The 12,862-nt window shown below is 48.3% G+C and overlaps 1 protein-coding gene across 4 annotated transcripts in view; it reads left to right on the forward strand.

Moving 5' to 3' along the window:
• The window catches only part of Txnrd1 (thioredoxin reductase 1), an 83,636-nt gene that overhangs the window by 57,678 nt on the left and 13,096 nt on the right, over positions 1-12,862 (forward strand). For 3 of the 4 annotated variants that reach the window (XM_026784536.1, XM_026784535.1, XM_005358231.2), the window contains 6 exons: positions 4,911-5,033; positions 6,268-6,340; positions 7,852-7,971; positions 9,725-9,867; positions 10,216-10,331; positions 12,380-12,605. In XM_026784536.1, coding sequence (XP_026640337.1) covers positions 4,947-5,033; positions 6,268-6,340; positions 7,852-7,971; positions 9,725-9,867; positions 10,216-10,331; positions 12,380-12,605 — 765 coding nt within the window. In that variant the 5' untranslated portion in view covers positions 4,911-4,946. Of the gene's footprint in view, positions 1-3,559; positions 3,580-4,910; positions 5,034-6,267; positions 6,341-7,851; positions 7,972-9,724; positions 9,868-10,215; positions 10,332-12,379; positions 12,606-12,862 lie in introns of those variants that run through there. The other variant, XM_026784534.1, reaches the window with a different exon arrangement.

Raw genomic sequence — 12,862 nt, forward strand, 5'->3', positions numbered from 1 at the left:
CATTAGAAGGGGCCGACTCTAAGGAGAGAGTGTGTGGGTTTTGTTTTATAGTTTGTGCGTGTGGGGCACATACACAACAGGGTTAAATTAGAAAATTACTAGGTATGATACATTGGGAAAAGTAAGAGATGAAAGAAAGATGTGTTTTGAGTGGTGTGTGTGCGTGTGTGCACATGCTTGTGTGTGTGTGCGTGCATGCTTGTGTGTGTGCGCACATGCTTTGTGTGTGCACATGCTTGTGTGTGCGTGCGCATGCTTGTGTGTGCGTGCGCATGCTTGTGTGTGTGTGCGCATGCTTGTGTGTGTGTGTGTGCACATGCTTGTGTGTGTGCGCGCACATGCTTGTAATGTTTGCATGTGTGAAGTAGAGGACGACCTCTTCTTATTTTATATTTATTTATTTTGATTTTTTGAGACAGGGTCTCACTCTGTAGACCAGGCAGACCTCAGACTCACTCGGAGCTCCACCTGCCCCGCCTCCCGAGTGCTGAGATTAAAGATGTGCGCCACCACGAAAGGGCAGCTTTTGAAAGTGGTTTCTTTTCATGTGTGTGATCTGGGGATTGAACTCGGGCATCGTGAGGTTTGTCCAGCAAGCACTTTTACTAACTGCGCCACTGGGCAAGTTCCCCCGATATTTTTTTTTTTTTTAAAAAAAACACTTTAAGTAATTATTTAATTTATTTGATGCGCATGGCCATTTGGAGGTCAGAGGACAGCTTTGGGAGCTGGTTCTCTTTCTGTTATCTGGGTGCCAGGGATTAAACTTAGGTTGAGCTTGGTGGCAGGTGACTGTCTGTTGACTGACCTCACCAGCTCGGGCAGGTTTAATGCCGTAGCCTGTCATACCTTAAGTGACATCTGGCTTGGATTTGATGGGATTTAATGTGCACAAAGCACGCTCAGCACAGTGTCTGTCTCACTGTGGACACTCGGCACATTGCACGGTGCCGCCTGTTTCTGTGTTGACATTCACTTTGTGTCTCATACTTTTGAACTTCCTTACCTTTGCTCTGGGGACTCCCTTGCCAGGACTGTCATGTGTACACTGCTCACTGACTCAGCGGCTGGCAGGCGCTGCTCGGGTTGCTGGAGAAGAGCGGCAGAGTGTGACTGGCAGCATCCTGGGATGCCGGTTTCTTTCTGCTGAAGTGACACATGGCCAATACCCGGCAGCCCTAGACAGTACGGCCGTAACAATCTCAGCAGTCTCGGCAGCTGGGTGTCCAAAGCGGGTTTGCCTGGACTAAAATCAGGACATTGGCAGTCTGGTTCCTATCTTGGAGCTGTGCTCATTGATCACATTTTGAGTGGGACACCGTTTAGCTGGAGCTGATGAAAGCCAGTTTAATTTTAAGCAGGGTTAAAATGAAAGTGTAGTGTTCAGTCCCAGGTCTCCTGAATGCTCCGGTTGCTCCCGTCTCTCCCGTTACACCTTACAGAGTCAGGCTCCTTCGCACACTTTAAAATAAAGCTGGTTGATATCGTTTGATTTAAAACTTGAACCATAAAATCCATTAGATAGAGAATTTTGGTAAAGAACACTTTAAACTGCTTTAGATGGGGTTTCTATTGCTGTAAAGAGACACCATGACCCTAGCAACTCTTATAAAGGAAAACATTTAATCAGAGCTGGCTTACAGCTCAGAGGTTCAGTCCATTATCGTCATGGCAGGAAGCATGGCATAGCAGACAGACATGGTGCTGGAGAAGGAGCCGGGAGCCCTATGTCCGGATTGGCAGGTGGCAGGAAGAGAATGCCACCCTGGGCCTGGCTGGAGCTGTGGAAACCTCAAAGCCAGCCCCCAGTGACACACTTCCTTCAACGAGGCCACGCATCTTAGTCGTGCCATCCCTGTGAGTCCACGGGGGCCGTCACAGACCTGGAGGAGGGAGTGTGTGGCCTTTCAGGATGCATTATATCAGGATATTCTTCTAGCCTGGTCTGCTTAGGTGTAGGCAAAAAGTCAGGGTGTGTACCCGTCTGCCCTAAGAACAGGCAGTTAAAATGAATTTCAGATGATGGCAGTTATTTTTTAAGTCGAATTTTTATTTAGGGGTTTTATTGAGGTCACTGAAGTTCAAGATTTCTAAGATAGTCTTTTCTCAAAGAACAAATGCTTAACCTAGCTGTGATGTCAGCCCACAACTGTGATTCTGTTACCAGAGTGGTTTAGAGACAGGCGCATTCGTGGCCAACTTTAAAGTTTCCTATTGGAGGTCTTTGGCTTCCAGTTTTGTTCAGTCTACTTTAGGATAGATCTGCCTGTGCTCGCTGACATCAGTCTCTTATGAATGAATGAGTTCAGGCTTTGCGTGATAGCAGGCGGAGCTCCGTAAGTTCGAGGTCAGCCTGGTCTTCAGAACGAGTTCCAGGCAGCCTGGGCTGTCACACAGAGAAATCCTGTCTCAAAAAAACTGAAGTGGGGGGGGGGAGAAGAGTTCAGATGCTGTGTGTTCCTATCCCATTTAGAATACTGGGGTGTGTGGATGGGCTGTGCCCCCACTCCATGGAAACAAGCATCCATTCACGGTTAGACCAGTATCTTCAGTTTGGACTCATGTTCCGGGGGGTGGGAGGGGATATTTGTCCGTTGAGTTAAAATTGGAATGTTGATCTGGACATTTAAGTTTTCTTTATTCCCTGTGCTTTGAAATCATGAGCTCTTCTGAGCGCTGACCTCGGTCCCAGCATCATCGCGCTGTGTTCCGTGTGTGTGTTCTTGTGCCTTTCGCACTGAACACTCGTCCCAGAAGAGGATTTATTTTGGAGCCTGTCTTTTGTTCACCAGCTGAACAAAAGTGCACACAAGAGCTACCAGTAACTATTATTTTGTTTTTTTGTGTATGTGGTATCTGTCTCCTTTCATGTCTGGTGCCTGTCGAGTTACAGACAGGTGTGAGCTGCCATATGGGTGCTGGGAATTGAACCTAGGTCCTCTGGAAGAGCAGCCAGTGTTTTTAACAGCTGAACCGTAACGCCCCTCCATTTAAGATTTGGAAATGTGTGAGTGTGTGAAAGCTGGTGCCTGGGAAGCAGACTCTTTAGGAACAGGACACTGTTCATGCCTCAGCCCACATGGTTGTTTGTTAAGAATATCTGTTTGTTTTGTTTACTCTTTAAAGCCAACTGATGCTGCTTTTGGTGTCCCCGAGGAAGGCGTCACGCTGCTTATCTGACCCTATTTGATCTGAGGGGCTGTTTTACAAGCTTCTTTTCCCCCCACAGTGCTCTGCTTTGACGGAGAAGCCCTGGTCATCATGCCAGCTGATGAATGCTGGTGGTGCTGCCCAGCTTGTTGGGGGAGACCTCGAGCTAGCCCCTATGTGCGGACTGTCTGGGTGGCACAGGCTTGCCCCAACTGTTGCTGGTTTCCGGGTTTCCTCCCTCCAGTCCCCCAGCCACTGCGTGCTCCCCATGTGCTATGGAGGGGTACTCGTGGGGCTGTGCGTCCTCCTATACGTTCCTCCACGGCACCCCCCTCCACATCTCAGACGCCCGGTTCTGCTGACCCCCATCCCTGCCCTCCACCCTCTACACCTGATGGTAGGCAGGAGAAAAACACGCAGTCTGGGCTGGTAAGTCTGGGGCTTTTTAGTTACTAAGGGTAAAACTGGATTAAGAAATATATTTATTATACTTTCTGACTTTTTAGTTATTAGCCTCATTAGCCCAGGGTTTTACTCTGATGTACTAGTGAATGTATTGCTAAAACAGTGCAGACTGTAGTAGAAGAAAAAAGGTATTTAAAATGCTGCCTTAGTACCCGGTTTTAAAGTCTGATGCATGCCAGCACTGAAACAAAACTGACAGGAACGCAACATGCAGGTAAAGCAACTTCAGACCCTGCCTGTGTAAAATGTCCTGCAGCGCTGGGTGGAAGAATGCGTGCATAAGACCGAGGGCTGGGGGCTGAGCTGCGGCAGCACACGCCTTTAATCCCCACACTTAGGAGGCAGCAGATCTCTACCCTGAGTGTCAGGAGACCCAGAGCTGCGTAGGGAAGCATTGTCTCAGAAAACAAAGTCCCCCAGCCTGTCAGACACCCTGTAGATGGAGACGCTTTGAACTTCCATGTAGAAAAGTACCGGTTGGTGATTTTTCTGAGATTTTAGATTTTTGTGTCTCAACCACACTGCTGTAGTAAAGTCTTAAATCTCTGCTAACTTTACAATCGTTAAAGTTTTGTGTTCACAATTTACCAGACTCTCTTCTTAGCCTGAGACCGTAGCCCACTGATTGTGTTCTTGCGAGAAAGTAAAGGTGACTGCTAGACCAGACTGCTGGCCCCAGTGAGAACATGCTGGGTGTGCCTATCTGATAGTCTCACGCTGGGCGATGGGGGAATTTCAACAGAAGTTTGTTTCTGTCCTCGTTTTCCCCAAAGTGAGCGAAACCTAATTTAAGTCCTAGTTTAAAAACTCTAGGAAGGGCTGGTGAGCAGGCTCAGCAGGTAAAGGTGCTGCCACGGAGCTGATGAACAGACTCCGATTTCCACAGCCGTGCTGCGGCAGGTCCCCCCCCCCCCACACACACACACAAATAAATAAAATACATATAACCAGGTAAGAAAAATAAATCTCGGGGCTATCAGTATGAAAATATCACAGTGAAAACCATCGTGCATAAATAATACATGCTTGTAGAACACTGAATTCTGGAGGTGAGTGTTCATCTGACTTCGTTTAGGTGTTGGTCCGTTTAGATGGGCTGTCTGTATGTGGTAGCCGGCCGAGGGGAGGGCGCTGGTGCCCGCAGGAAGGCTGGATGTTTCCAGGTGTAGCTGCAGTAGTCGACATTTTCTCTTTGAAAAATGACCTTTACTTTTCTTTAAAGAAAGATTTCCAAAGCTTTTTGGACATGGCCGCTTCTCAGTTAAATTCTTCTCGTTTCTGTTGTTTTCCTGCAGACCTGTCAAAAAGGCCAACTTGAGAAGCTGCCAACCATGAATGACTCTGAAGATCCCCCTGAGTCCTACGACTTCGACCTCATCATCATCGGAGGAGGCTCGGGAGGCCTGGCCGCAGCTAAGGCAAGGCCCTCTGTGCGATGGCGTCTGGGTGACGGTCGGGGTCCAGTGCTCCCACCATGGTCAATAGTGCTCCATCTTCTCTGGATCTGCTCTGTATAGGCTGTGTCTCCCATTAACTTAGGCAAGACGTATAGAGGGACCGCTTTGTAAGTCACTTCCCAGGCTGAGATGTTGGGTCTTCAGGTAAAAAGTCAGAGCCCCGAGTTAAGGCACACTTTGTTTCATTCTGAATTTGCTTGCTTTTTTTTTCAAGGCTAGTAAAGGTGTGTGGGAATGGTTTGAAGTTATATACATTGTTTTTTAAAAAAACATTTGATTTTTTTTCACTTTGATTTCTCTGTAATTAATCTTCACCAAACAGTGTTTTTAAACTTAATTAGAATGGATTTGCCTCTGTTGTATTTGGGGCGATTTGAGAACAGTTAGTCAGCCCAGGGCCCGCCTGGGGAAAGGATCTGCTGATAGGAAAGTTGCTTAAGTGTGAGGCTCTGGCCCTGGCTGGAGGTACTGGAGACACCCGTGTGACAGCCCTTGGGGCTATCATCTTCCAGTAGGATCTCTAAAAGATGAAGGTGGTCACACCCTCTAAGGTGCTGCCGTGGACAGCCAGCGAGGTAACCCCTGGAGCCTCCACATCAGGAGCAGGCTGGGGTCTGGTGTGGAGCTTGGCTTTGCTAACCGGGACTCGGCAGCAGTACCGGGCTCTTGTTCTGTGAGGGTGCCGGTGGTGTGTCTGAAGGACACACAGCCTCAGTCCTTGCTCTCCAGGAAACTGTGAGTCCAGTGACCAGGAAACCATGCTTGCTCTGTGGGGGAAAAATAGTCTCTACAAGACAGTTTCAGAAAAACAAAACAAAAGCCCCTTCCTCCATTACTCTGGCTTAGATAGAAGTGGGTGAAACAGGATTTTATTTTTAGGGTGCAGGGTGAGGCAGACGCCTTGGGCTCGCAGTTAACCTGCCTTATCAGGTGTTTGCCGCTTGTTTGGAGGTGGAAGAATAGAGCTATTTAGATCTGTGGTGCGTCTGTTAACGTTTGGAGGAGTCACGCAGGGGCCGGCTAAGCCCCGTGCGCGGTTTCTAACAGTTGCCCAGCTGTGGTCTGTGTAATCTTTGGCACAGTCAGCAGTGTGTAAGATTCCCACACGTCAGTCTGATGGGTTGTGTTTAGAGCATAATAAACCCGCCCCATTTCCCTTCTGTTGTTAACTCGTGTTCATCCTTTCCTTCCCCAGGAGGCGGCCAAATTTGACAAGAAGGTGCTGGTCTTGGATTTTGTCACACCAACTCCTCTCGGAACTCGATGGGGTGAGCTTCGGAGACACTGTACATGTGTTTGCTAGAAGCATGTCCTGTCCCCTGGTGGGAATGTGTTCACTCCTAAAACCCGGCGCTTCCACGAGGACTGAGTGAGGGACCCAGCTAAATGCTACAGATTTATGTTCAGCAAGAACCCTGACCACAAGCTGGCTAAAGGGGTAGACGAGACGCGATCCATTACACAGTGGACTTGGGAGCTTTTCAAGTGTCCTCCCCTAAATCCACCTCCTGCGTTCAGATACCCGAGTAAGACGGCTGTGGCCGTTCTGCGTCCTGGTGAATCACATACTGGCCGCTCATTCGTGGACAGCTGTCACTTCTTGTTAGGCAGGAGCATGGGGGCGCAGAGGCGAACTCGCTGAAGAAGTGGTTCTTGTCCCTGTGGACTTGAACTTCAGTGGGAAACAAAAGTGAGCCCTTTAGTGTTGGCGGTGAGCCGAGCTAAAAGAGGGGGCTCCTGGGTGGAGGAGAGCACAGTGAGCTGTGGGTGAGTGAGGCAGGGGCTCTAAAGAAGCCCCTTGAAGAATCTCTGTCAGAGAAGTGGGTAGGTGCTCTAAAAGCTGAGGCAGAACTTCAGGCAGTGTTTGCTAGCCTTCTCAGAGTGGATTCATAGGTCACAAGGCAGTTAAGAGTCCTTTGTGGGTGTAACAGGGTAGTCGGACCTAGACATGACAAAAAGAAAAAGTGGAAAGAAAGGCTGGTCCAACTGTATGGAACTTTCTAGGCCAGGTTGGGGACTTTGGACTGTGAAGGCAGATAGCAGCCCCTTCGAGAAGTGATTAGTACATTTATGGAAGTTGCTCAGGTCTTTGTGTTAGCAGTGACAAGTGGTAGATACGGGGCCTCACAATCTATTCACGCATCCGTTCAGTAAATGATTAGTGTTGAACACACGGCACTGACTTTGATGAGTTTGGTCATCACGGCGACACTGGTGGCGTTCTCAGAGGACATCCTGTGAACCGTGAGCTCCAGAGCCACCCCCTCCCTGCCTGCGTGCCGTTCTGATAGAAAAGGGTGATCCCAGTGTTCTTGAAGCTTCAGGACGACTGTGCAGGAGAGAGGAGTTCTAATGTCATTCTTTGAAATCAGTGAAAACTCCAGGGTGCTTCCTCAAACATTCACGTAGACACCAAATTTTATACATGCTTCAGACCTGCACCAGGCCATGTGTAAGAGCCTCTTCTTGGTGTCTGTGTCGGTTCAGTAGCAGGTACAGTGCTGTGCACCTAGTAAGATCTCAAGGTTTGTGCGGCTCTCCACCATTTGGATCTGGAAGTTAGAGAATTGTGGAAATCCGTCTGCTTTGTTTCAGGATGACTGCTGTGCTCTGTACATGGCCCTGACACGCAATGGGGCTTGGGAGCAAACTTGCAGTGTTGACCGCTCTAAGCATGAATAATAATGATAGTCACGTCTCACTAGATCCTAATAGCTTTGGCTTCTCTGAAGGCGCTGAAGCGGGCTGTGAACTGACTTTGCGCTCCCTGTTGTTGCAGGTCTCGGGGGAACATGCGTGAACGTGGGCTGCATCCCGAAGAAGCTGATGCACCAGGCAGCTCTGCTGGGGCAGGCCCTGAAGGACTCCCCCAACTATGGATGGAAAATCGAGGACACAGGTGTGGGAGACAAGACGGGCTTTTGTGTTGTGGTCTTGCAGCATGCCATCGAAACATCCGGAACTTCGTTCTGAGATGGGTTCTGCTAGTAGCCCGTGTTGGCCTGGGTTAGCGCCGGGGCTGTATGCTATACGGTTTCAGAGGCCCTTCTTGAGCTCTGAGCTTGGGGCGCTGTGACTGGCTCGCACAGCTGTGGAGAGAACTTAGTTGTACTGAGTTCATTGCGTGTTGCGCATTCAGCTACGTCCTTACCTACATCATGTGACTTCCCTGAGTTTGAGGCTTGCCCCTGTCACTCGCTAGCAGGTGACAAGCCCAGTATCTACTAGATTTACTTAAAATGCCGTGGTGAAAGACAAACACAAACAAAACAATAACAAACAAGAAAAAAGGTAAATTCAACCCACAGAGGTACAAAGGTTGATAAAACATTGTTAGTTTCTATAGTTAGATGGTTGGCACTGCGGGCAAGGTTTGTTCTGTCCTCTTCCCTCCTGGTGGACAGTGGGTTCTGTTCTTGTGAACAGAGGCCAGGCAGCCAGGCCTTCAGCTCCCTACAGCACTCCCGCCCCCCCCAAGTATCTGGTTCTAACCTTGTATGCTGTGTGGATTGTGTGTCTGCGATTTGTTCTCTGTAAAAGCCACAGACCAGCTGTTGTTCGTCTTTCCAATGGAAGAAGCAGACCGTTACGTCTCATAGGCCTGGCTTCACCACGCGCTCAATGGCCAGGCTGATTCACTAATGTGATGTAGACGTTCTTCCTTTTCATGAGAGAGGCCTTTTTTTAAAATAATTGTTTCTTCTTAAAACACAGCCTCCCTAAGTATTGTCTTCTCTCTGTCTCCTGAATGTCCTTTGTGTGCCCAGTTTCCCTGAAGTCATTAACCAACGACCAAGGTTGATTTTGCTGGTGGTGGTTGGAGTTTTTTGAGATCAGGTTTCCCTGGGTAGCCCCGGCTGTCTGGAGACTCACTCTGTAGACCATACTAGCCTCAAACACACAGATCTGCCTGCCTCTGTCTGTTTCCTGAGTGCTGGTGTTAGAGGCATACTCTGTAGCCCAGGCTGGCCTGGAACGCACTGGGTAGCTCAGCTGCCCTCATAAGTGCTGGTATAGGCGCTTGAAGAAAACAGGGCACAGACAAAAATTGAAATATCATATTGCATGTCTTGACTTAAAGGATTAAGTATGGAATGGAAACATTTATTTTTTCCAGGTGGGGATTTGGGGACTGGGATTTCAAGTTCTCTGAACAAGGAATCAGCAAACTGGCAGATAAAGCAAATGTTCGAGATGTCGGGGGCCTTAACATAGTTTCTGTGGCCGTCACTGAGCTCTGTTTTCATATTGTGGAGACAGCTTGAGATGACATGTAAATGAATTTGGCTGTATTTCAGTAAACACCATTGACCAAAATCAGGACCGGCCCGTGGTGCCGCAGCGTGCCCACACGAGCGTGTGTGTCACCAGTGTGGTAACCCCACACCTGCCTACGGCAGAATCTTTGAGTTTGTTTCAGATGCGGTCCTAAGCCTTAATGGCACCGTATTCCCCACCAGTCAGTGTTTATAATCCAAAGTAAACTATCTCTTCACACCTCGATGAAAAAGAAAAGAATCCGTCTTGTGGTTTTGGATCCTGAACGTGGGAAAGTGGCCTTTGTGCTCCCGGAGAACTTGTTCTTCTGGGTTGGAACTGCCTGGCTCTAGGTGAGTTCCTGGGAAACTCAGTGTCCCTCTCTTCCTCCGCAGTCAAGCACGACTGGGAGAAGATGACGGAGTCAGTGCAGAACCACATTGGCTCGCTGAACTGGGGCTACCGGGTAGCTCTCCGGGAGAAGAAGGTCGTCTATGAGAACGCTTACGGGAAGTTCATTGGTCCGCATAGGATTAAGGTGATTGTAAAGCTACATTCTGTATTCTTCCCTGGTTCTTTCAAAACCGTTTTCATTGGTGTTAGCAGGAAAAAAATCTTCCAGTATGTTTTTTAAATAAATCAAAGTGTCCAAGTCAAGGCCACCGAGACCCAGATTGTCTCCTCCAGTCACTTTGCTGTCACAGTTCAGGGCCCTTCTGTGGGGTTGGTAGAGCGTCGAGGTCCTGGGCCAGATTTCCTGAATTTACTGCTCAGCGGTCAGTGTCGCTCACTGTCATTAAGAGGACTGAGGGGACAAGGTGCCCTTACGAACTGTGAGGTTCTAAGGGACAGTCCTGTCCTGGAACTGACATGGTTTCCTTTGCAGGCAACAAACAACAAAGGGAAAGAAAAGGTGTATTCAGCCGAGCGGTTTCTCATCGCCACGGGTGAAAGGCCGCGCTACCTGGGCATCCCCGGAGACAAGGAGTACTGCATCAGCAGGTGGGAGAGCAGGCGGGAGAGCAGGTGGGAGAGCAGGTGGGAGAGCAGGTGGGAGAGCAGGTGGGAGAGCAGGTGGGAGAGCAGGCTCACGGGCTGCCCTGCTTGTCCAGGGCTTGGACAGGAAAGAATCCTTTGCCTCGTTTTGGCCTTGGAGATTGGGAGAAACAAGGGACTGACAACGTCCTGAAAGTTAGACGCTGCAAGCGTTGGTCCTCCTGGCCTGCAGTTAGCCTGTTACACTGGCCACATAAGTAGATAGATGCGCACTTCTCTTGGCAATTGAAATTAATGTGTATGTAGTTGAAAACCAGGTGGTCATTCAGGAACATTTTTTAAAATTAGTGTGGTCATGTATGTAGGTTTATTTTTTGCAAAGCAAGGATCATGTCCTTGTTAGCACTAGGAAAGTACAAACTGAAAGGATTGAGCCCCGAGCTGCTGCTGTCTGCAGTACCACAGTGACTAACGGGGCCTTTAGGGAGCAAGCCCCACAGTTCTGAAGGCTGGGAAAGTAAGCCTGAGGTGCTGGCAGTGACTCCCGACTGAATTCCTAGTTCATAGATGGTACCTTCCTGCAGTGTCCGTGTGTGGTGAAGAAGGTGATGACCTCTCTGACCTCTCTGTGGGGCTCTTTATAGGCTCCAACCCATTTATGGGAGCTGAACCTTTACACCTAACCATCTATTAAAAACCCCTTAGCAGCTGGTGGGTGGTGGCACACACCTTTAATCCCAGCACTCAGGAGGCAGAGGCAGGTGGATCTTTATGAGTTCGAGACCAGCCTGGTCTACAGAGCTAGTTCCAGGACAGGCACCAATGCTACAGAGAAACCCTGTCTTAGAATACCAAAAAATAAAATAAAATAAAAACCCCTTAACACCGGCACACTTGGACGAATTTAGCAGGAGTTTTAGTGTTTGGGCGCACAAAAGCTCAGACCCTCTCAGGCTCCACTCCTATTTTTTATTTTCTTAGAATTAGGGATTCTCTGTGTTGCCTGGGCCGACCTTGAATTCCTGGGCTCCAGCAATCTTCCTGCCTCAGCATCCTGAGAAGCTGAGACTACAAAAATGTGCCAGCGTGCCCGACAACTAAGCATTTTGATAGTGATGGGCTGGAGATTGGTAAAGGCAGGGCGTAGCCCAGGGAAGCCTCAGACTCAGTACATAGCTGAGGATCACCCTGACTCCATGATCCTCCTGCTTCTGTCTCCCAGGTGCTGGGATTATAACTGTACTCCCTTACCCAGCTGTCTTCATATGTCATTTTGGCTTTCTTTTTATCCTTTTTCCTGTCCTTGTTTGCTTTTTGAGACAGGGTCTTTCTATATAGACCAGTTTGGTCTCAAACTCAAGAGATCCTCCTGTCTCTGTCTCCTAAGGGCTGGGATTAAAAGTGTGCACTATCATGCCTGGTTTAAGATTTTTTTTAAAAACCTCATTTTTTTTTTTTATCTTTCTCCCCCCACCCTCATCTGTTTTTTTTCAAGACAAGGTCTCACTGTGTAGCCCTGGCTGCCCTGAAACTCAGTCTGTAGACCAGGCTAGCCTCGAATGCACAGAGATCCACTTGCTTCTGCCTCTTGAGTGTTTCGATTTTATGATCTCTTATCTGTTGCGCACTACAAAATTTTTGAGTTAAAATTTTATAACTTTTAATTTTGGAAAAATTAGATTTTCGAAGTTTTCTTCCTGCTCTTCCCTTCCATTCTTGATGCTGGGTGTTCCTGGTAAGAAGTAAAGCCCACCCAGGAATGAAACTGAGTGGTAGATCAGTGGTGTGGGTAATGTTTCCAGTCGGTGCAAAATGGCGGTGGGATCGCATACCAGAGGTTACACTACTGACTGTATTTAGCCACTACCATATATAGAAGCCTGCTGGGTATTTCCCCCAAGGAATAATATGTAAGACCTTTTAGAATTTTCTCACATTATATGTATAGTGTCTTACCAGAAGTTCTAATTCTTGGGGAAGTGGAAAACACTTGTATTATCATTCATATCTGGACATTTTCCTCTTTCCTCTCCTTTCTCCCCTTACCTTTTCAGTGACGATCTCTTCTCCCTGCCTTACTGCCCGGGGAAGACCCTAGTGGTCGGAGCGTCCTATGTTGCTCTGGAATGTGCAGGGTTTCTCGCTGGTATCGGCTTAGATGTCACCGTGATGGTGCGGTCCATTCTCCTTCGAGGGTTTGACCAGGACATGGCCAACAAAATTGGAGAGCACATGGAAGAACATGGCATCAAGTTCATAAGACAGTTCGTTCCGATTAAAGTAAGTCTTATATTCCTGGAAGAGGCAGGCAGGATTGGTGGTAGACCTTTAAATGCTATAAACCACTAGGAATGCTGCGTTTGTGCACGAGTGTGTGCTTGACTGCCACCTTAATACCATTGTTCTTTACACACCAGTGACCCTGTCTTTGTTTCTTTTCCATTTATTGCATTTGCTTATGTTGCTCACCCTGGTCTGCCCTACTTGGTACTGTCTGTGCATGCACACGACTGTATATTAGGCACTGTTTATGCCTC

This window comes from Microtus ochrogaster, chromosome 24 (genome assembly GCF_000317375.1).
Source record: "Microtus ochrogaster isolate Prairie Vole_2 chromosome 24, MicOch1.0, whole genome shotgun sequence".
NCBI classification, from domain to species: domain Eukaryota; kingdom Metazoa; phylum Chordata; class Mammalia; order Rodentia; family Cricetidae; genus Microtus; species Microtus ochrogaster.